At 42.8% G+C, this 23,402-nt stretch overlaps 1 protein-coding gene across 1 annotated transcript in view; it reads left to right on the forward strand.

The window, feature by feature from the left end:
* Positions 1–7,747: 7,747 nt before the first annotated feature.
* The window catches only part of PGM2 (phosphoglucomutase 2), a 35,154-nt gene continuing 19,499 nt past the window's right edge, over positions 7,748–23,402 (forward strand). The window contains exons 1-6 of the mRNA XM_015138198.3: positions 7,748–7,843; positions 11,095–11,262; positions 15,765–15,871; positions 18,786–18,870; positions 21,102–21,185; positions 21,320–21,513. Coding sequence (XP_014993684.1) covers positions 7,763–7,843; positions 11,095–11,262; positions 15,765–15,871; positions 18,786–18,870; positions 21,102–21,185; positions 21,320–21,513 — 719 coding nt within the window. The 5' untranslated portion in view covers positions 7,748–7,762. The remainder of the gene's footprint in view (positions 7,844–11,094; positions 11,263–15,764; positions 15,872–18,785; positions 18,871–21,101; positions 21,186–21,319; positions 21,514–23,402) is intronic.

The following is a 23,402-nucleotide window of genomic DNA, read 5'->3' on the forward strand; positions in this document are numbered from 1 at the left end:
ATATTCAGTTTCCAAACCAGGGATGTTTCAGAAACATCAGGAATTATGTGGTGCTCAGGAAACAAAACAAAACAAAACAAAATCCAACTTTCCCTTCCTGCGAAGTCTCTTAAATTTAACTCTTTGCAGAGGTGCTAAAAAAAAAGGTGTCAGGCTCAATCCCAAGCTGGAAGGAGTACACTAGCACTTTAGAGGGTGCTGAAGTTTTCAAACACAAATCTCTTACACGGCTTTATCCTCACACATTCTGAGGACGTGGTTGGGGTATCTCTCTGACCAAGGCAGAAACTAAAGCACACAGCAATTCAGTGGCAGTGCTTCTCTATGTTCACCAGCAACTTCATGCCTGGTTAACTACTCAAATGCCCCAGGCAAAAGGACACAATGATGCTTAACTGAACACCAACCCCCTAATGAGAATGAAAGACTCCTGCCCTGAGAGCTAGGGAGAGGTGGTGGGTTGTGCTGGACAAGCAGACACTGGCAGGAGGAAAAAGAGAAGAGGAAGGCGGAGTCAAGGATCACAGACCAGCCCTGGTGTCGAACTTTTAATATTAGAAGGCCTAGTGGTAGTTCAAGTGCAAAGAATTATTAAAATCAGTAATGAGAAAAAATCAGACAATTTCATGAATTTAAGGAAAATAGGCATAAATAGGCTGGGCGTGGTGGCTCATGCCTGTAAACCCAGCACTGTGGGAGGCCGAGGTGGGAGGATCACCTGAGGTCAGGAATTCAAGACCAGCCTGGCCAACATGGTGAAACCCCGTTTCTACTAAAAATACAAAAATTAGCCTGGCATGGTGGTATGTGCCTGTAATCCCAGCTACTATGAAGGCTGAGGCAGGAGAATCGCTGGAACCTAGGAGGCAGAGGCTGCAGTGAGCCGAAATCGCACCACTGCACTCCAGCCTGGGTGACAGAGCAAGACTCCATCTCAAAAAAAAAAAAAAAAAAGGAAAAAGAAAAAGAAAATAGGCATACATAATAGATATTTTAAATTTTCACTGAGAAAGATCATTAAACTCCAGATGATCTGCCAAAAGATTTGCTGTCGGTGTACTTTGAGTTTATGGCCAGTAATGAGTACACTGATAGTCTCCTGGCACATTATTTACTCATTTTCTCATCAGCCTTCAAATTAGAACAGTGAGATCGTGGTGATGATACATTTTTCTTCGTTAAATTCAGAAAGGTTCACTTGTTTTAGAGAAAAGGTTTGTGTAGATTTCATACCTGTGTCTTATATTATTATTATTTTCTATGTTTCTTTTTTCTTTATGAGCATAAGGGACCCAGTGATTCATTCTTCAACAAATACTTACTGAACATCTGCTACAAACCAAGCACTGTTCTAGGTGCTGAAGGCTAAGTTAGGGAAAAAACAGCAGAAAAGACAGTCAAGGTTTTTAAAATCAAATTTATAACAGCATGGCAGGGAGTGATAAACACTTTGAAGAAAAACAAAGTAGGAGAAGAGAGTGGTGAAGATCCCATTTTAGGTACAGTGAACAAGAGAGTCAATGGTATATTGGCGACAGCTCAAGCTGATTCATGAGAGCACACTCTTCAATTTTTAGGAATTGTAATTGTGAGAACAGATGTTAAACACAGACATTAGTGAGGTTTGAATCTGTGTCCCCGCCCAAATCTCATGTCAAATTGTAATCCCCAATGTTGGAGGTGAGGCCTGGTGGGAGGGGATTGGATCATGGGTGAGGGGGGTAGATTTCCCCCTTGGTACTGTCCTCACAACAGCGAGTGTGTTCTCAGGAGATCTGGTTGTTTAAAAGTGTGTGGCACTTCCCCGCTCTCTCTCTTCCTCCTGCTCAGCTCTTGTGAAGTGCTGGCTCCTTCTTCACCTTTCACCATTGCAAGTTTCCTGAGGCCTCCCCAGAAGCTGAGCAGGTGCTAGCATCATGCTTCCTTCAGAGGCCGTGGGACGTGAGCCACTTTTCGTCATAAATTACCCAGTCTCAGGTACTTCTTTACAGCAGTGTGAGAACAATCGAATACTGCCATTATTGAAAATTAAATTATATGAACTTCAAAGTCAACATATTATATTAAAAACAAAGCTAATAAATACTCAAACTCAGCATCTTCTATGTAGATTACTGACTATTATCATGATCTATGTCCTTTAAGTTATTTACATCTATGATACCTGTGTATTGGAAATACTATATAATGGTGTGCTGCTCCAATCTCTTCCCAACTCTGCGTTCAGTGATACCACATTGTAGTTTTAAATCGACCATGATGGATGTATTTACACTATGGAAATTGGCAAATACTATAGGTCAGGGCTTTTTATCCCAGGGAGCCAGTTGTTAAACATTTACCAGCATTTTACAGAAGAGAGATCTTTCTGATGAGCTAATATTTGAGGAGAAGCCTGAATTAAATGTGGGAATATCTGGGGGAGGGCAATGCAGATATAGGCCTTAGACCAGCACTTGCTTGACATGTTCAAGGATCAGCCCAGAGAGCAGCATGGTTCTAGGAGGTAAAGATAAGTAAGATACCATTTCTGTCCTCCAGGAAGTCAATCCAGTGAAGGAGAGACCATAAAGGGAAAATGATAATGAAATGAGCTTACAGGAAAGACAGAAGGGAGTGGAACATGCTAAAGAACACTAGAGATTGGCTAGGCGCGGTGGCTCACACCTGTAATCCCAGCACTTTGGGAGGCCGAAGTGGGCGGATCACTTGAGGTCAGGAGTTTGAGATCAGCCTGCCCAACATGGTGAAACACCATCTCTACTAAAAAAATACCAAAAAAATTAGCCAGGCATGGTGGTGTGCGCCTGTAATCCCAGCTATTCGGGAAGCTGAGGTAGGTGAAGTGCTTGAACCCGGGAGGCAGAGGTTGCAGCGAGCTGAGATAGCACCACTGCACTCCAGCCTGGGCAACAGAGAAAGTCTCTGTCTCAAAGGAAAAAAAAAAAAAAAAAGAAAACACCAGAGATGCAATCAGCAAAATCCAGACTGGGAAACCCTATAGGACAGACAACCTAGTTTCTTCAACAAATAAACTGCAAGGAAATTGAGGCAGAATCTGTAAAATAAAAAAGACCTCAAAGACATATGAAGCCATGGGAAGATTATTTGGCTCCTGATTCAAGCAAACTGCAAAAAAATTATAAAATTAAGATTTAAATTAAAATTATAATTAATATAAATTAATAGATACGTGGAAATTTAAACATTAAAGGGACATTTGATGGTATTTAAAAATTACTACTTTAATTTGTAAAATTTTAGGTGAGATAATGGTTTTGCAGTTATTTTCAAATGTCCTTACGTTTCAGAGATACATGCCAAAATATGTATAAGTGAAATGATATGATATCTGGCATCTTCCTCCAACTAACACAGGAAGGGGAAGTGGCTAGATGAAACAAGATTGGCCATGAATTGATCATTGTTGAGCTGTGTGGTAGTTACATAAGGATCAATTTCGTAAATAATTAAAACTTTCCAGAATAAAAAGTTTTGGAAGAACTTTTTCCGGACTGGATACCAAGGGACTGATAGAATTACTGACCAGGTATTCGAGGACATTGGGAAGACTTCCAAAGAAATTGGGACACTCATGTGAAAGCGTTCCCAGGCAGCAAGACAGCACGAACAAACAAATGAAGTTATTTTAAGCATCGCCTAACATCATCGATATCAAACATGGTTAGGATTTGGTTTTCATCAAGAGCAGGCTATTATCACATGGAAACAGGTTGCCAGAGTTCATGGAACTTCCTTTGAAGTGGATATGTGTAGAGATGGGCTGAGTGAAACAGGAGAGGGACTGAACGTTTGACTGGGATATCAGGAGACCCAGAGTGACAATCCTGGCTCTGTCATTAACCAGCCGTATGTCTTGGAGAAAGGCTCTTAAATTTTGGGTGTCTCCATTTCCTCATTTACAAAACAAGAAGGTCTGACTTACTCCCTGAGAACCCTTCTTCAATCTACTATTCCATGTGGGTTTCCACAGATATAAAATGATAACTGCGGGGTCATATGTAAGAAATTATCGGCCGGGCGCGGTGGCTCAAGCCTGTAATCCCAGCACTTTGGGAGGCGGAGGCGGGTGGATCACAAGGTCAGGAGATCGAGACCACAGTGAAACCCCGTCTCTACTAAAAATACAAAAAATTAGCCGGGCGCGGTGGCGGGCGCCTGTAGTCCTAGCTACTCAGGAGGCTGAGGCAGGAGAATGGCGTGAACCCAGGAAGCGGAGCTTGCAGTGAGCCGAGATCGCGCCACTGCACTCCAGCCTGGGCAACAGCGTGAGACTCCGTCTCAAAAAAAAAAAAAAAAAAAAAAAGAAATTATCAGCTTCAGGTCTCTGCAGTGTCACTGTCAGAACCTCCAAGGTCAGCAGGCGACCCCAGAAAAGTCCCTGACACAACCGTCTGCTTCACATGAGAAGCAGATGGGAGGAACAGAGCGTGGCTGCGTGCATGTTTTCCAACGCAGTAACTAAAATCTTGGTGCCCTTCTCACTAAGAGAAAAGAATTTATTTACCATTTGGCAACTTACTAGTTAAAAATTCCTCTCTACTTGGAAACTACACTTGCTTTCTTTCCTTGTTTCTGTAAAGGAATATTGAAAAATCTGCTCCTTGGTGTCTCAAATGAAGTTAAAATAGTTCTGATTGGATATCACCCTGGGCCCACAGTTTCTAACATAATAAAAGGTGCCTGGCTGGGCATGGTGGCTCACACCTGTAATCCCAGCACTTTGGGAGGCCAAGGTGGGTAGATCACGAGGTCAGGATTTCCAAGACCAGCCTGGCCAACATAGTGAAACCTCATCTCTACTAAAAACACAAAAATTAGCCGGGTGTGGTGGCACACGCCTGTAGTCCCAGCTACTAGGGAGGCTGAGGCAGGAGAATCACTGGAACCCAGGAGGCAGAGGTTGCAGTGAGCCAAGACCATGCCACTGCACTCCAGCCTGGGTGACAGAATAAGACTCCATCTCAAAAAAAAAAAAAAGGTGACAAAATAACTTCCTTAGACACTACTCCCCACATGTTTTGAACCACAGTAGAGACTCAGCTGCAACCATCAGATATGAACTCTGAGGCCCAGAACTGCTGGATATTTAGAGACCCACTAGCCCCCCTCCTACCTTGGCAGAAGGCTGAAGGCTGCACAGACTCGTCTCGGAAAACTGGCATTTGAGAGGAAAACAAGGGTGAGTGAGATCTGCCTGGGTCTCTGATTCTCCATGTCCTGCAATTTTTTTCCAGAGCATGACTGAGAAGACGACTTATCTGGTGCAGAGAAAAGAGAGAGCCTGAGTGTGGTGGACCTGCAGACCACCTAACATTTGGGGAAACTGAGGCAGCCTGTCCTCCTCTTCTTCTCTGTGCTCCAGTCTCTCAGGCTTTGCAGTCAGGGGAAGGACCACACTCTCACATTAACTACATCCTTCCCTCACATCTCTCTTAAGCTTCCAGTGCTCAGGCAAGCTTCCGGACTGAGGTGGCCTCTGTTAGCCTGCAGCCTCATGACATCTCTCTGCTTTCCCTCCAGCATTTTATCAGTTTGTAATTATGTATTAACTGCTGTGATTACATGTTTAATATGCCTCCCCCATGACATTAAACAGATATCATAGATCCTGGATATATATTTTTTCTTTTTAAAATTGAAGAACATAGCCGGGCGCAGTGGCTCATCTCTGTAATCCCAACACTTTGGAAGGCAGAAGTGGGCAGATCACTTGAGGTCAGGAGTTCATGACCAGCCTGACCAACATGGCGAAATCCGTTCTCTACTAAAAATACAGAAAAAAAAAAAAAAAAGGCTGGGCACGGTGGCTCACACATATAATCCCAGCTACTCAGGAGGCCGAGGCAGGAGAATCACTTGGACCCAGGAGATGGAGGTTGCAGTGAGCTGAGATCCCACCATTGCACTCCAGCCTGGGTGACAGAGCAAGACTCTGTCTCAAATAAATAAATAAATAAATAAATAAATAAATAAATAAGCTGGGCATGGTGGCATGCCCCTGTAATCCCAGCTGCTCAGGAGGCTGAGGCATGAGAATCTCTTGAACCCAGGAGGCAGAGCTTACAGTGAGCTGAGATCGTACCACTGCACTCCAGCCTGGGTGACAGAGCGACACTGTGTCTCAAAAAATAATAATAATAATAAAAATTGAAGAACATACAGAAAATGCACAACTCATAAGATTGCAGCTTAGTGAATATTACAAAGTGAACACACCTGTTGACCATCGTCCAGGTCAAGAAACAGAACAGTCCCAGAACCCCAGAAGGCACTTTCCCTCCTTCGCAAAGCTACTACTCCCCTGACATCCATAGATTAGTTTTGCCTCCTTTTTAGTTTTTAATCTTAAAACTTAAGAAAAAAAGATATAACTTACATACAGTGAACTTTACCCTTTATATCCTAGTTCTATGAGTTTTGATAAACGTAAACCCCGAACTCAATCAAGATACGGGACAGTTCCACAACTCCCTCAAATTCCGTTGTGCCCTTGGTAGCCAACCCCTCCCCCCACCCCCAGCTCTTGAAAATCACTGATTTGTTCCCTCTCCCTATAATTTTATATATTTCGGTTGGTTTTTTTTTTTTTTTCAGGGTCTCCCTCTGTCTCCCAGGCTGGAGAACAGCGGCATAATCAGAGCTTACTGCAGCCTCGACCTCCCAGGCTCAAGCGATCCTCCCTCCTCAGGACTCCCTCCAGCTCCCCCATCACCAAGTAGCTGGGACTACAGATGAATGATCCAGTATTTGGGGGTGGGGAGGCGGGTTTTTGAACTCCGTCACTCAGTGTTTGTGAGATTCATTCATGATGTTGTGTATAACAGTAGTTCACTTGCACTGCTGTATCAATGTGCCATGATTTATTTATATGAGTTGGTATGGATATACTACCAAGTATTTATCCATTGTATTGTCGATGGTCATCTGGGTTGTTTCCAGTTTGAGGCTTTTACAAATAATGCTGCTAGAAATATTCCTGCACGTGCCTTTTTATGCTTATGGGTATGCATCTTCTTTATGGCTTGGTGATACCAGCGTCAGGAAGATGTGCTCCTATGTTAGTTTCCATAAGTTTCACGCTACCTTTCACACTTAGAGCTACAATTGATCTGGAATTCAGAGCTGTGTGTGATGAGAGGTAGGGGGCCAATTTCTCTTTTTCTTTTCCCTACGTAGATATCCCGTTGACCCAGCACCATTACCTAAAAATAGTTTCCTCCTGTGCTCTGCAGCCCCGCCTCTGAAATAAATTGTCCATACACGTGTATTTTTGTTTCTGGTCTCTATCGTATATTCCACTGGTCTTCCCACTTTGTTTTTCTTTTTCAATATTTTTTTCTGGCTGTTCTTGACCTTCTGAATTTCTACATAATCTTCAGGCCCCTATCTGGGTGCACTTCCTGGTATCCCAGCATCTGACATGTGCCTGGCGCGCAGCAGGAACTCACGGCTGGCTGTAACCTGGCTGCATCAGAGACCAAGGCAAAGCCTTTCATTCGTGCCAGGTTCCAGCAACTCACCCCAGCCGCGCAATTCCTCCGCGCTCACTCCCACCCCCCGTGGCACACCCACAAAAGGCAAGGAGGCGTGCCTGTCGCGGCGCGCGTCACTTTCCCAAGGACCGGCTGGCTCCGCCGCGGCTCTCCCCGCCCCTGCCTCCGCCTCCACCTCTTGGGGCCGGGCCGGAAGAGTGACCTTGCCGCCTACTTCCCTCCGCCGCGGCAGCGCAAGCTCAGCGATGGCGGCCTCAGAAGGCGGCGGTCTAGGCGAGGACGCCCGGCTGGACCGGGAGACGGCCCAGTGGCTGCGCTGGGACAAGGTGAGGGGCGTCAGCAGGCGGGGAGCGCCCGGAGCGGGGCCGGGTGCTCCGCCCTCCCCAGGCGCGGCGCTGCGTACCCCGCCTGAGCTGCCTTCCCGCCCCGTGCACCCCGCTTATCTCCCGGGAAGACCCAGGAGGAGGGTGCGGCCGCTGCTAGGCCTCCTTCGGCCTGGCAGGCATGTGGCACGTTCGGAGTTAGGCCGGGAAAGCTTATTCCCGGACGAAACCAGCCATCCGGCCGGCCGGACTGCAAGTTTGGAGTAGAGGAGAGAGCCAGGGTGGTCTAAGCGCGGCCAGACCCTGGACGCTGTCTAGCTGAGGGACGCACGCCTGTCACTCAGACAGCTGGCTCGTGGTCCGTGGTCTGCTGTGCATCCCCATGGACCCATAATCGCTCCGTCCCGCCTATTCCTTTGGCCGCTGAGACCTTTGCTGAGCAGCGTTGTGGTCCGGTCCTCCCATCCCGAGGGCTTGGTTACAAACCAAGGATCCTCCTGGGTGGGCCCGCCTGGCTTCAGGAGTACCCCTTAGAACTTTGACTGCAGAGGAGGAACCCTTTGGACACAGCACGGTTTTCTGTCTCTTCATTCCTTTTCTTAGAGAGAATCAGGAACCCAGCTCTGGACATCACTCCCTCTCTCCTCTCTAACTTGCGTCTCGCCCTTTCTACCTGTTCTCCTGCTTGCTGTTCGGTTTTCTCGGAATGTCCCTCGCTGCTCTCCTCTGCCGAACTTGTTTCTCCCGTTGTGACTCATTTTGTGCCTGAACTTAAATGTGGCTTACGTAGAGAGTCCTTCCTTGGCTCCGAAGTGTAAATTATTTCTCCCTAATATTCATTCTAAACGGCCTGTCATTTTCCTTTCTAGCTCTTACTACAAATGGTAAAAACAAAAAACTCCAAAAACACTTGTTTGTGGGTTTGTTTAATGTCTGTCTCCAGGGCCGACTTCAGGGGCGAGAGACCCCTGCAGTCTCACAGGACTCCCGCTCCTGGAAGGGCCCACTGTTGTTTTAATGTCCTGCTGTCCTGTCTTGAAAATCTTAATGGTAAAAAAAGAGGTCACCCATTTTCATTGTGCACTGGACCTCCATAGATTATGTGGCCAGGCCTCTCTGTTCTCACTACCTTGGTTTGTAGTGCCTGGCATAGGCATAGTGCATGACGCCTAGTAGGTCACTGAAATACTTGAATGAACAAAGCAGATTACAAGGTCAGTAGGGGTCAGGTCTTTGTCTTTATTTACCATTCTCCGGCCCCTACAAATAAAATGTTAGCAAATCCCATTTCCAGGATACTCTTGGCAACTCCCTGGGGGCGTTTTTCTTTTCCTCGGAAGATAACCTTGTGATTCTCAAGGGAAGAAAAATGTTTCCATTTCTGATAACTTGCAATTTGTAGAGTACAGAATTGTTTTGAAGTCAGAGTTCATAATGCACTTTCCCTAAGAAGAAAAAGGAGAAGAAGAAAGCAATCTAATTTCTACACAGTGTTGCATCTGTGTATAGAAAAATTGTATCTCTCTGGGTAGAGATGAGATGTCCTTTTTTTTTTTTTTTAACCACTTCTCATGTTCTATCCTCTGTTAATTTCTTTTTTTGCTTTGAAACTGGCACCTAACTTAGAAGAAGCCCGTTCATTCTCCAGTGAATCTCCCACCAGCTAAAAGCGCTGCAGCCCTCTAGTCTGACTACCCCCCCGCGATTGGCAAGGCACCCTGGCAGGTGCCCTCTGTGTTTCCACCGTGCCCTTCATCCCTGCTGTTTTCTCTGCTGTCAGTTTTCGTCACTGCCAGGGCTGATTTTGATCCTGCTCTCCTCTTGACTTCTCATTCTTATCTGTCCGTCTCCTTTGTTTCTCTCAGGCTACTTTCATATATATCAAATTTCATATATATCAAAGACCATATATATAATTGGTCTTTCATATATATCAAAGACCAATTAAGATTTTCCGGACCTACACTGTGAACAAGGGAGAATCACTCGATATTGGGTGTGGCAGTGAAGTCTGTGTTTTCTGATTCACTCCACGAATATTTATTGAGCCTCTTTTATGAGCCTCTTTTATGTACCCGATCTGAGCCCTTCTTTGGGGGCAGCTGACAGTCTGATAGGTAAGACTGTGTTCTGTAATTAGTGTCTGAATCTGATAGGTAAGACTGTGTTCTGTAATTAGTGTCTGCTGCTTTTCACCAAAAAAGGTGGGGTTTACTTGATTCCTGTTGAATCTGAAACAATCTGGAAAAGTGGGCTTAATTCCAGAAAGCCAAGGTTGTATTTGCAATAGTATTTCAAAGTTTAATTACATGGCCATGTCCTGTATGAGTGCTCATCTAAGTGGATAATGACTGTAAAACAGGAATATAAAGTACTTCCTCTGTTGTTTTCCTGAATTCATAACTTAAAAGCTCATATGAAATTAATGTGATTGTCATTATTTTTCTCCAACCTTAATATTTTCTGCAACTACCATACCAAAAAAAAAAAATAGGACAATGTATGATGAACTTAAATGAATCATATTAGCGTCTATTTGAAGCAGTTAATGTTATAGAAGAGGCACTAGATTAATGTTTATCTTGCAATTTAAGCAAGTCACTCAATCTCTGAGACCTCCCCATCTATAAAATTAGGTTTCTGTTATTTGTCTACTTCTTGGAGATGTTATAATATTCAAACTTGACCAGGTATGTGAATGCCTGGTATGAATTATAAAACATTACAAAAGTAAGGTTTTGATTTAAATTGTGTAATCTCTCTGGAAAATTGGAGGGCATTAGGGAGAAAAATGAACGTTTAATCACAACTAAGTGCCAGGTAGAGAAAGATGTTTTACATTAAGTTGAAGTAAACCACCTTAAAACCTTAAAAATCGAGTAAGGGAGGTTCTAGATTATTCCCATTTTGCAAATGGGGAAACAGAATTTGAGAACTGAAATAATCTGCACAAGCACCTAGAGTTGGCAAGTAGTGTGCTGGGATTCCATTCTGGGGGTTAGATTCATATGGTAAAACCTCTACTTCTGTTTCTCCAAAAGTGCTTACCTTGACAGGAAAGAAAAGAACACTTACATTATAATGTCAAACTGACTTCATATTTCAGATTTCGAAAGCATCAGAAAATTGAAAGGTCTACATATATATATATATTTTTTTTTTCCTATGGGTTAGAATAATTGTGGGTTTTTTTACATTTCTTATTTTTCATTCACTTGGGTGTCTCGTTGTATCTATATATTTTTGTTTTGCAGAATTTCTTAACTTTGGAGGCAGTGAAACGACTAATAGCAGAAGGTAATAAAGAAGAACTAGGAAAATGTTTTGGGGCCCGAATGGAGTTTGGGACAGCTGGCCTTCGAGCTGCTATGGGACCTGGAATTTCTCGTATGAATGACTTGACCATCATCCAGACTACACAGGTACCACATTTTTATAATTCTTAGTAACTCAATGTATCCCCTAGCTCATTTTCTATTTGACAGACCTAATTTGTTCTAATTATGGACATGTCTTATCAGCTTGGCTAGACACAGGAAGTCGCCACCATTTACTCCATAAAGTAAGTTGGTCGAAGTAGCACTTGATCAGGACTCATATAGCCATTCATTCATTCATTCATTCAACACACTTATTGAGTGCCTACTATGTGCCGGTCACTGGGGATATGAGAGTGACTCAAACAAACAGATTCTTTCATGGGGCTTTCCTTCCAGTATAAATGCACCAACTAAACTGACAACTTTTAAGGTTCTATTATTTTTGCCATGGTTACATAGCAAGTGCTAAAAAGCCTTTCTAACTGCTGGAATTACCAAGAGCCTGTTCTCCTTTGTTTTATAGTCTGGATTGAGTCTAAGTTTCCTTGCCTTAACTTGTGAATGTTTTTGTCAGAGTCTAGACCCAGCTTTTAGGAAAGAGATAATTTGACAAAACAGAAGCACTTCCACTGGGTATTGGCAGTACTGTTTATGAGGGAAATGAAATAGAACAGATTATTCTTACCAGTATTTCTTCAGCTTAGACCTGTTAATGATGAATGTCACTTTAATTCTGGGAAAAGAAAGGCTAGAAAAAATTGCCTAATAGTGATTACATGGGCCTCACATATACATCCCAGCATAAAAGGCAGAGCTGGGCATGTTGTAACAAAACTCCAATAAGGAAAGCTCATCTAAGGGTATAGATTTACCATGAGGGCCAGGCACGATGGCTTACACGTGTAATCCCAGCACTTTGGGAGGCTGAGGCAGGCGGATCACTTGCACCTAGGAGTTCAAGACCAGCCTGAGCAACATGGTGAAACCCTGTCTCTACCAAAAATACAAAAATTAGCCAGGCGTGGTGGTGTGCACCTATAATTCCAGCTACTTGGGAGGCTGAGATAGAGGGATTGTTTGAACCTGGAAGGCAAGGTCATAGTGAGTCGACATCATGCCACTGGACTCCAGCCTGGGCAACAGAACAAAACTCTATCTCAGAAAAAAAAAAAAAAAAAAAAAGATTTGCCATGGGAACTCCTGGTCACAAATTCTTATTAAGCAATAGGGCTCCCTAAGATGCTGGAGGAAAACTTAGAATGGGGTAAGTTCGGGAATCCTATTCGGTTTGTGGATAACATAGGAACTGTGCTGCTGAATAAGGTTGCCTTCTGTGCTTGTTACTAGGGCTATATAACAAATCACTGAAAACATAATGGTTTAAAACAACAGCCACATTTATTTTGCTTACAAATCTGCAATTTTGGTAGAACTCAGTGGGGACAGCTTGTCTCTGCTCCACTCAGTACCATCTGGTCCAGTTTGGAGGCTGGAATCATTTGAAGGGACCTTCATTCACACATCTGAAATTATTACTGCCTATTGGCTGGGATCTTAGCTGGGGCTGGAACCCCTTCATGTGGCCTGAACTTCCTTATAACATGATGGTTGGCTTCCAATGGAGTATCCAGAGAGGGAGAGAGAGAATGTACCAGTTGGAAGCCGTGCTGACTTTTATGACCTAGCTTTGAAAGTGTCACTTCTACCATATTCAGTTTGTTAAAAGTGAGTCAGTAAGGCTGTCTCATATTCAAGGAGAGGGCACATAAATACCCACTTCTCATTGGAGGAGCATTAATGTCACATTGTAAGAGGAACACGTGCGATGGCTTATATTACCGGGGCCATCTTTGGACAATCCAGTTGGTTACACCTGCCATTGGGCCTAATCGTTAGGGATTTCTAAGGGATTGTAGATTAACCTAGAGCTTTTTCCCCTGTATTTTTCTACACCTAGTTTCTGAGAATAATGAAATGTATTCCCGTTAAAGACTGTCTTACCCATTTTTCTCCTAGAATTGGTCTTCTCTGGGGGTAAACCCTGTGGTAAAGAAGATGATCAGTATGCTAAAGGTCATGTAATTCAACCAGACACCACTTGGGGTCATTTTCTGCACGACCCCACCACTCTGAAGTGCTCATTCAGCCTATTCTTGGATACTTATAATAGGAGACAGAGAAATGAAGAGTTAAGAAAGTTTTATCTGAGCAGCAGGTATATCTTTAAAATCTTAGGAGTGGATTCAAAATTAGAGGCAAGAGGATTCCCAGAACAAACAGCCCAGGTTTCTACCCCGTCTTGGGTAGTGTTCCCTGGCAGAATGCTGATAGACAAATACATTGGTAATTTTTCACTCATCAGACTTTCTTGGTGGCATAGGTGCCCTTCCTGCTGGTCTCTGGGTGTGGAGCCTCATTCTGAGGTACCCCAAAGTTTGCCTGGTTCGTTTAAGAAGCAGATGTATGTGATTCAAAAATATGTCAGAGGAAACAGGACAGAGAGACTGGAGGAAACTTTTGTATTGTTTGCCTCATTGATAGAGGTTATCATTTCCTCCTGCCAATTAATTTATGCTGTGTTTATGCTCTATTTTTGGATTCTGTGTTCTTAGATTATTTAATTTAGCCATGGCATACCAGTGATGGGAAACTCACTGTCCTCTGCAAGAGGCCATTCTATCTTTGGACCATTCTCATTAAAAGATGGTTTCATTATTTTAAGCCAAAATCTGCCTTTCTGTAGACTTTACATATTGGTCTTAGTTCTACTTTTTGAAGTCATCCAAATAAACATGCTGCTTATGTTTTATAATAACATTTTATTTCTGAAAACCTCCCTCTTCCCGCCACTGAGTCTTTCATCTAGAGTAGGAATTCACTTTTCTCTTGGCCATTCTTTCGGGTCCTCATCCTCAGCAGGCCTCTGAGATTTTTAGAGAATCTGGAGGTGTGAATGCTTTTTGCCCCATGGAGCGTTGGGGCCGCAGCTCAAGGGTTGAGCAGGAAGAGGGGTACTGTCACTGTTGTCAGTCTTAGAGTATCAGGCATGTGGGTACCTTCTGGGGAACGCATGAAACCAATACATGTGGCCTTTTTTTCCCTGTATCACAGCCTCAGAAGATAATCCCAGTGCAACGTATTTGTCAAGGAAAAGCTAAAGGCATTCTAAATTAGCTTTGCTCTGGCAACAAGGCTGTGATGTATCCCCTCCTACCCAAAATAAAAGTAACAGGTTGGGCATGGTGGCTCATGCCTATAATCCTAGCCCTTTGGGAGGCCAAGGCAGGAGGATTGTTTGAGCCCACGAAATTGAAACCAGCCTGGGCAAAACCAGCCTGGGCAATATGGCAAGACCCCATCTCTACATAAATTGTTTTTTAAAAATTAGCGGGGCATGGTGGCATGTGCCTGTAGTCCCAGCACGTCAGGAGGCTGAGGTGAGACGATTACTTGAGCCTGAGAGATTGAGGCTGCAGTGAACCGTGATCATGTCACTGCACTCCAGCATGGGAGACACAGTGAGACCCCATCTCAAAGGAAAAAGAGTTACATATATTTTAATACGCCTTTAGCAAAAGTGAAATAAATAATGTAAAATGAATCATTATTTTTGCCCAGTCTACCAGAGTTTTCTTTGTTTTATATGGCTTTGAAGGAAAATAACAACAAAAATAATGCTTACAACAGCAAATACTTAATATAGTACTTAGTTGGTGTTGAATTCTCAGCACTTTGCATGTTTTCATTCATTTGTTCCTTATGAGGTAGATATTGTTATTCCTGTTTTACAGAGGAGGAAACTAAGGCACCAAGAACTTAAGGAACTTGTCATTTGCTTGTGGGTGGCAGCGTGGAGTACAGATTCACAGATTGTGCTTCTAGAGTGTGTGCTTTTAGGCCCTACACTGAAGCACCTCTCACTAGCCCTGGGTGCAAATCCAGGCTCTGCTACTCGAATATCTGAAACAGGACAAGTCACTGTGCCTCTCTGAGCCTTATTTTAACCATCTATAAAATGGGATTTCTGGTCAGGGGCAGTGGCCCACACCTATAATCCCAGCATTTTGGGAGGTGAAGACAGGAGGATTATTTGACAATAGTTCAAGACCAACCTGGGCAACGTAGCAAGACCCTGTCTCTACAAAAAAATTTTAAAAATTAGTTGGGCCTGGTAGCATGCACTTGTGGTCCTAGCTTCTCAGGAGGCTGAGTTGGGGCAGCGGGGAGGATTGCTTAAGCCCAGGAATTCAAGGTTGCAATGAACTTTGATTGTGCCATTGCAACTCCAGCCTAGGCAACAGAGCAAGACCCTGTCTCTGGAGAAAAAAAAAAAAGTTTTCCTAACAAAGTTGATCTGAGGTTAGACATAACAGCTACTAAGTGATCAATGACTAACACAGTACCTAATACAAAAACACGTAGATAATAAACCAAGCTGTTACTTTCTTATTGTTCAGTTTGCTTTCCTTACTGAGTGAATTTTTCCCCCTCTGCTATAGTGTTCTATGAAATTTGAGAAAACTTAATTTTTGTCCAGTTTTTCTACGTGGTATATGTAAAAATATGTTAAAGCTATGCTTTTTAAATCTATGGCATATTTGTAGGGATTTTGCAGATACCTGGAAAAACAGTTCAGTGACTTAAAGCAGAAAGGCATCGTGATCAGCTTTGACGCCCGAGCCCATCCATCCAGTGGGGGTAGCAGCAGAAGGTATTGAAACATTTTTACAAAATGATGTTTTTATAATTTATTTTGCAGTTTTATTTTAATCACCATCTCAATTACTTGACTTTAATATATTCATTAGCCTCATTGCTTAACAATAAAAACAATGGGTAACTTCTCTTGGCAAGTTTTAAAGATTCTGGTTTTACATTGGGTTGAGGAAATAAAATTATTTAGACAATTTAGAATGTAATACCTATCTAAACAAAAATTTCTTAAACTGGCAGTAGTATTTCTCCCTCTCATTTGCATTGTTATACATAATTTTTTTAATTTTTTAATTTTTTTATTATACTTTAAGTTCTAGGGTACATGTGCACAACGTGCAGGTTTGTTACATATGTATACATGTGCCATGTTGGTGTGCTGCATCCATTAACTTTATACATAATTTTTACCCTGCTGTTCATAAACCTCCTGACCCCCTTCCCACTCTTGAATGCCCACATCAAGCTACATTTCTGAAACATTCTCAAATCAGTGGGACTCTATTATGTAGCTGTAGGCATATGATGCTGATGGTGATAATGATAACAGTAATAGCAGCAATCATTGGAGTGCTGATTATGAACCAGACACTTACGTATTTACTCATTCTATCCTCACAGCAACCTGTAAGGTATGCACTTTTATCTCTTTACCCTGAGATTATAATGTGAAAGCAGGAGTCGCAATTTAAACCTAAGGAGGCTAGTACCAGGGGTCAGCAAACTTTTTCTCTAAAGGGCAAATAGTGGATATCGTACACATTGCATATCACATGATTCCCATCACCACTATAAAGCAGAGAAACATCCATAGACAATGCATAAACACAGAAGCATGGCAGTGTTCTCGTAAAACTTTATTTACAAAATGGGCTGTAGTTACCAACCCCTGCCCTTAACCGTGTTACATAACCCTCTTTTTCACTTGAACACTTCCTCTGTTATGATGAATTTTTAATCCTTCCAGAGTATCAGTATTAGTAGTATCTTAGCATTATACATATTGAATATTAATGAAAAGTCTCATTAACTTTACAGAGCTGGATGAGTTTATAGAGTCCTCTATTTGCCCATCAGGAGCTTCCAATCTAAGACAGAAGCACTCGTGGGGACAAACGTGTGGCCGTGAGGAGGGGTGCATAGCCAGAGAAAATCACCAGGCGGCATCAGCCCCAGGTTGAACTCAGGGGCATACGATTTTTAGTCTTTAGCTTTGCAGCTCAAAAATGTGGTTTTTGTCAGTAAAGCAGAGAAAAGTTATAGCTCTGGGGGGTAGATGCACATAAACTACATTCACAAGAGAATGATGTATAAACTAGCATATCAGCTTGTCATTTACAGTTAGTGGATGTACGGTTAGAACTAAATCATGACCATGTTCCTCTGCCACCCCAGGGCAGGTCAGATCCTTTGCTCAGAGCATGCACAGTGCTTATATGTGGCTAAATCTGCCTGCTGAGCTTCTTAAATTTCTTCATTTTAAGCTGACTGCCCTGCTTCTGGTTGATACAACCTTCAGAGATATGTTAACATTATCAGTTAAGGTACAGATTTTTTTGCCCTTGGCCTTAGGGCCCTATCATTTCCTTAAAGTGAGTGATGTTACTGATTTAAGCTTATGGTTCAAGTCTCAGAGTTTGATGGGATGGGATAGAGTGGAACGCAAGGCTACTCTCTATTACCTACAAGGCGTGAGACATTTAGACATCATAACATAAGTGTTTAACCAACACATGGTAAGATACTCATAATGAGTGAATGGAACCTTCGTAAGGAGTTGGAAACTATTTCAGTTTCTGAATTTCGCCCAAAGAAATGTTTATTCTTTAATCTTCCAATTTTAAATATCTAGTGGGGAACGTAAGCAGTGACTGTTAAGTATATGCAGAGAACGCATCGCATTTTTTTGTGCACATTTGTAACAGAGAGAGAGAGAGTGGAAATCTGCTCTTTGTGCCCCAGGCAGCCTTCAGAATACTGTTCGATGAAGCTGGTGCTCAAGAAGTATTTGGGGAGAGGATGAATGATCTGATTGTTTAACCCACAAGGATGGTATAATGTTGTTCATTCTGAGTAAATTGCTCATTTATTTGTGGTAATGTATTTTACACCAGCTTGAAGGAAGATTTCATGCCATTTTCTGTGTCTTGCCCTGAGCAAGTTTCTGTGGAAGTTGAGAAAAATGTCAAATAATTAAGTTTTCTTTCAAAGGCTGATTGGAACCAAGATGTATATATGTGTATGGGTGTGTGTGTGTGTGTGTGTGTGTGTTTGTGTGTATATACACACATGCATACTCCAGGATGTCTTATATTTCAAATAAAGCAATCTCTAATCAATTTCCAGTCTGTGTGGTGTACACTGGATTGTGATAGGCTTAGGCGGGGATTTTCAGCCTCTGCTCTGTTGACATGTGGCTGGGTGATTTTTTTGTGGTTGTAGGGCATATTGTAAGGTGTTTGGTAGCACCCCTGACCTCTCCCTACTATCTGCCAGTAGCAACTCTCTCTGTTCCCCAGTGTGACAAGCAAAAATGTTTCCAGACATTTCAGATGCCTGGAAGGAGAAGGTACAGACTTGCCCTGACTGAGAACCACTGAGATACATGGAGAGCTGAAAGGCTGGGATGCAGCCTGGCTCCGCCACTAAGGGGCTGTTAGACCCAGGGAAAGAGGCCTGGCCTTTCTTGACTTTAGTGCCATTTCTGTAAAACAAAAGAGTGAAATGAGATGACTCCTGAGAGTCCTTCAGCTTTACTGTCCCACGCCAGGGTTAAGATTGTAATAAATGCTGTCCTTGATCTGGCTGCTGCATTCACCTGAAGAACATTCAGCATTCATTCCCTTCTTTCCATCTCTCACAGTCCTGATCACTCAACTCTCCTTTTCTTCCCTGTCACTCTGCATTCGCAGGTTTGCCCGACTTGCTGCAACCACGTTTATCAGTCAGGGGATTCCTGTGTACCTCTTTTCTGATATAACGCCAACCCCCTTTGTGGTAAGTAGCCATTTCCTTTCATAATTTCCTGTCACATGATCAGGGATGGGACTTGGCTGAATTTGACAGTCTTTAGGGCTATTGGGATTGGACTGTTTGAATGACAGAGGAGCTCCTTGGCATGTATGAGGCATTTTCTTTTCTCTCCTGGAATGTTTCTCCCACATCCTAGTAATATTTCTCTGGTATTCAACTTTTGATTCATTGGAATTGGTTTTTTTAAAGTGCAGTTTTCCTTTTGTTTGCATTCTAAGGATATTTGAGTGAGTTAGCAAAAAAATTTTTTTTTTGAGACAGAGTCTCGCTTGTTGCCCAGGCTGGAGTGCGATGGTGCAATCTTGGCGCACTGTAACCTCCATCTCCTGGGTTCAAGTAATTCTCCTACCTCAGCCTCCCAAGTAGCTGGGATTACAGGCACCTGCCACCACGCCCAGCTAGTTTTTGCATTTTTAGTAGAAATGAGGTTTCACCACATTGGCCATGCTAGTCTCGAACTCCTGACCTCAGGTCATCCGCCCGCCTTGGCCTCCCAAAGAGCTGGTATTACAGGCATGAGTCACCGTGCCTGGCCTTTTCTCTGTTTTTAAATTTGGTTTGTAGTTGTTTTTCTCAGCTATCACAATTAAGAAACTTCTTGGGTCAAAATCTGAATTCACCTCAAACCCTGTCTTGTCATGAATATTTTTGACAAGCTGGCGCACCCCTGTTTTATACAAATGTTTTATTCTAAATACTATTCATGGCTAGTACAGAGAGCATGCTCGGCATGTTTGAGTAAGACTTTTATCAAATCCTTTGTGTAGCACAATCTAAAGAAAAGACAGTAGGGACTAAGACAGCTGTTGCTTTGACATAGACAAAACTTTTAAGAGCTGGGCCAGATGCTGAAGATACGTTTTGAAAAATGTGATTTGGATGCAGTTACTCGCATCTAGTAGAAATGAGACTGTATCGCTACGGAAGGAGATTCCAACTCATTTTGTGTTTGCTGGCTCTAGTGCACTGACAGGTAGATGCAGCACCCCTAGGCTGTAAATAACCTGGTACACACTCTATTCACATCTAAATGTAGTTCAAGTTTCATTGTTTGATGGAAAAATTGTCATGTATTCAAGCATCCTAATTACCTTCTGTACTAAGCGTTAATAGCTATTAATTTTATGTCAGACATGAATTGAACCAGTGTGTCATGATCCTTTGTCCACACTGAGGAGTCCTTCTCCTCTTTTCTTTGGCCCAGGACACCTGAGACATATGACATAACTTCCAGGGGATTGAGTGACTGCAGTGATTCTTGGTGGGAGGGTGGAGGGGACAGACAATTTAAATCTCAGGTTGCCTGTGTATAATCAATGTCATTTGCCATAATGGGGGAATAATCCAGCCCCTTCTCCCATTTTGGGAAGTAGTAGAGATGGGAGCTAAGTTGAAATATAAATAACCCTGGAGTGAGAGATAAATGAGCAATGTGTAAGAGCATTCTCCATTACCTCAACTTTTTTTTTGAGACAGAGTTTCACTTTTGTCTCAAAAAGAGTTAGGGCTGGAGTGCCGTGGCACGATCTCGGCTCACTGCAACCCCCGCCTCCCGGGTTCAAGTGATTCTCCTGCCTCAGCCTCCCAAGTTGCTGAGATTACAGGCGCCTGCCACCATGCCTGACTAATTCTTTTGTATTTTTGGTAGAGACAGGGTTTCACCATGTTGGCCAGGCTGGTCTTGAACTCCTGACCTCAAGTGATCCACCTGTCTCGGCCTCTCAAAGTGGTGGGATTATAGGCGTGAGCCGTCACCCCCAGCCCCTCAGTATTTTTCTCAACCTTTTCCTTAAAAGCAGATGAGAGAGGAGAAGAGGGAGAAGCAGTTGGAGGGAGTAAACTGAATCCACAAACTTCTGTCTCAGGTAGAAGCCTTGAAAGCATTGGAATGGAGGCTTAGACCATTGTTGTGTTTGAAGAATTTTCTAGCTCAACCAAGTAGAAGATGGAATGAGAAGGCACTGAGGAAATTACTCACCTTTCTTATTAGGAAATGCATCCTGGAATTTTGAGCAGTCAGTTAGTTCTAAGGGTAGTTGCATACTGCTGGGGTGTGGCTCAGAAATACTATGCTATTTATATATTACATTTATTAAAAGGGAGCAAGTTGGCATGAACAATATAAAATAGACATTTTAAGGATGTCTGCTTTTTTTGTTAAAAACTGTTTGTTCTTGTTTCCTGCTATGTTACAGCCCTTCACGGTATTGCGCTTGAAACTTTGTGCTGGAATCATGATAACTGCATCTCACAATCCAAAGCAGGATAATGGTTATAAGGTATTTTCCTTTTTCTACTCCACACATACATCCTTCTGTAGGAATCCTATATCTGTATTCTTTGGGACCACGGGCAATAGGTGCCTTATTTCCATTAACTGTAAACCTTCTGAATGTGTTCCTGGGTTCTCTAGGTCTATTGGGATAATGGAGCTCAGATCATCTCTCCTCATGATAAAGGGATTTCTCAAGCTATTGAAGAAAACCTAGAACCGTGGCCTCAAGCTTGGGACGACTCTTTAATTGATAGCAGTCCACTTCTTCACAATCCCAGTGCTTCCATCAATAATGACTACTTTGAGGACCTTAAAAAGTACTGTTTCCACAGGTAAACGAATTGTGTCTTCACTGGCCTTGAGTGAGTGAAGTTTATGTGATTCAGCCAAATTCTATCAGTGTTCATGAAGTTTTTCTCTTTAACTGGTTCATGTGCTTCAGCTGTGTCTGATTTTATTTTATTTTGTTTACTTATTTTGAGACAGAGTCTCACTCTGTCACCCAGGCTGGAGTGCAGTGGCACGATCTTGGCTCACTACAACCTCTGCCTTCTAGATTCAAGCGATTCTTGTGCCTCAGCCTCCCAAATAGCTGGGATTACAGGTGTGAGCCACTGCACCCAGCTAGTTTTTTTGTATTTTTAATAGAAACAAGGTATTGTGGCATGTTGGCCAGGCTAGTCTTGAACTCCTGGCCTCAAGTGATCCACCGGCCTTGGCCTCCCAAAGTGCTGGGATTCCAGGTGTGAGCCACCATGCCCAACCAGCCGCATCCTATTTTAGAGGCTGTAGATCAGGCCTTGGCAAACTTTTCTTAAAGGGATAGATAGTAAATATTTTTGGCTTTGAGGACCACATGGACTCTTTCTCAACTACTCAACTCTGCTGTTTTAGTACAAAAGCCGTCATAGATGAAATGTCAGTGAAGGAGTGCAGACGGAAGTGGTGGCTTGCCCATAGGCCTTAGTTTGCTGACCTCTTATAGATTCCGTACATGTATGTGATTCATACATATTCATACATGTCAGTGTGCATGTGTGTGTGTACATATATATGTATGTTTTAAAAACTTGCTTAAAAGTCTTGAATAGGAAACACTGGTATTTTTCTATCTTTCCAAAAATTTTCTGTGCATGTGCAAGCATATATATATATGTGTAATATACTTCAAAACCATAAATGGGAATATAGTGTGTGTGTGTGGTTTGTTCTGTGCCCTCTTCCCCCCAATTAATTTGTCACGGACACCTCCCTATGTTAGTCCCTATTAGTCCCGACTTTCTGTCTTAAAGGCTGCTGCACCGGTGGGTTTAACTCAGTGACACAGACTCAGTCCTTACCGTAAGGTAGGAAGTGGTCTAGCAGAGTGACAGTAGTGTCTTCTTGAGTATGCTGTAGGTCCCACCCCTCCTGATTGTCCCCCTAGCAAGAAACCATGGATTCAAAGAAACTGAACTTGTAGGTGTCTTTGATATTGTATTTGTTGGATCAGCTGATGGTGTCCACTCCAGTGCAGAGTATGAAAGCCCAGTCCCTCCTGAAGGGAGCAGCCACGCCAGCTGAGTGTTGCCCACATGAAAATATGGGTCCCAGTTGCCAGATCATCTGTGTTCTCCTGTTCCCAAAAAAACCGGAAACCTGCATTTTGTGTGTGAAATCTCCTAATTCCTACATGTTGTACCATTTTTTTCAATGGTGTGTAGTCCAGACAAAACACATCTGTGAACTTTCCCTCTGCCCCTCTGATTTAACTTCACGAAAAATGAAGCATTTCTGGTTTTCCACTCCCAGTAGCTCGGGAGTCAACCCCCCTTGTGAACAGTTGCTTGCGAGTGTGCGGGTGTGTGTGCGCGCGCGCGCGCGCACGTGCATGTGTGTGCGCATGCGTAACCTTAAGGTAACTTTCTGGCATCAGAATTGTCTATGCATTCGCAAAGTTGATAGTGCTTAGCAAATTGACCGCCAAAAATATACCAGTTGGTGCTCCCACCAGCAGTAGATGGTGACAGCATATGATATCTACATTTCCTCCTGCGCCGTGATCCAGTTTCTCATTTTTCCTGATTTCCTAGTTGAAAGTAATAGCTCACTTTTATTTGTATTCTTTAACCTATATATTTCTATGTATTTGTTCACCTTTTATATTTATAAACATCTTTGTTTATAATATACATATATACATATAATATATACATATAAAATATATATAATATATGTTTGT

Source organism: Macaca mulatta, chromosome 5, assembly GCF_049350105.2.
Source record: "Macaca mulatta isolate MMU2019108-1 chromosome 5, T2T-MMU8v2.0, whole genome shotgun sequence".
Taxonomy (NCBI): domain Eukaryota; kingdom Metazoa; phylum Chordata; class Mammalia; order Primates; family Cercopithecidae; genus Macaca; species Macaca mulatta.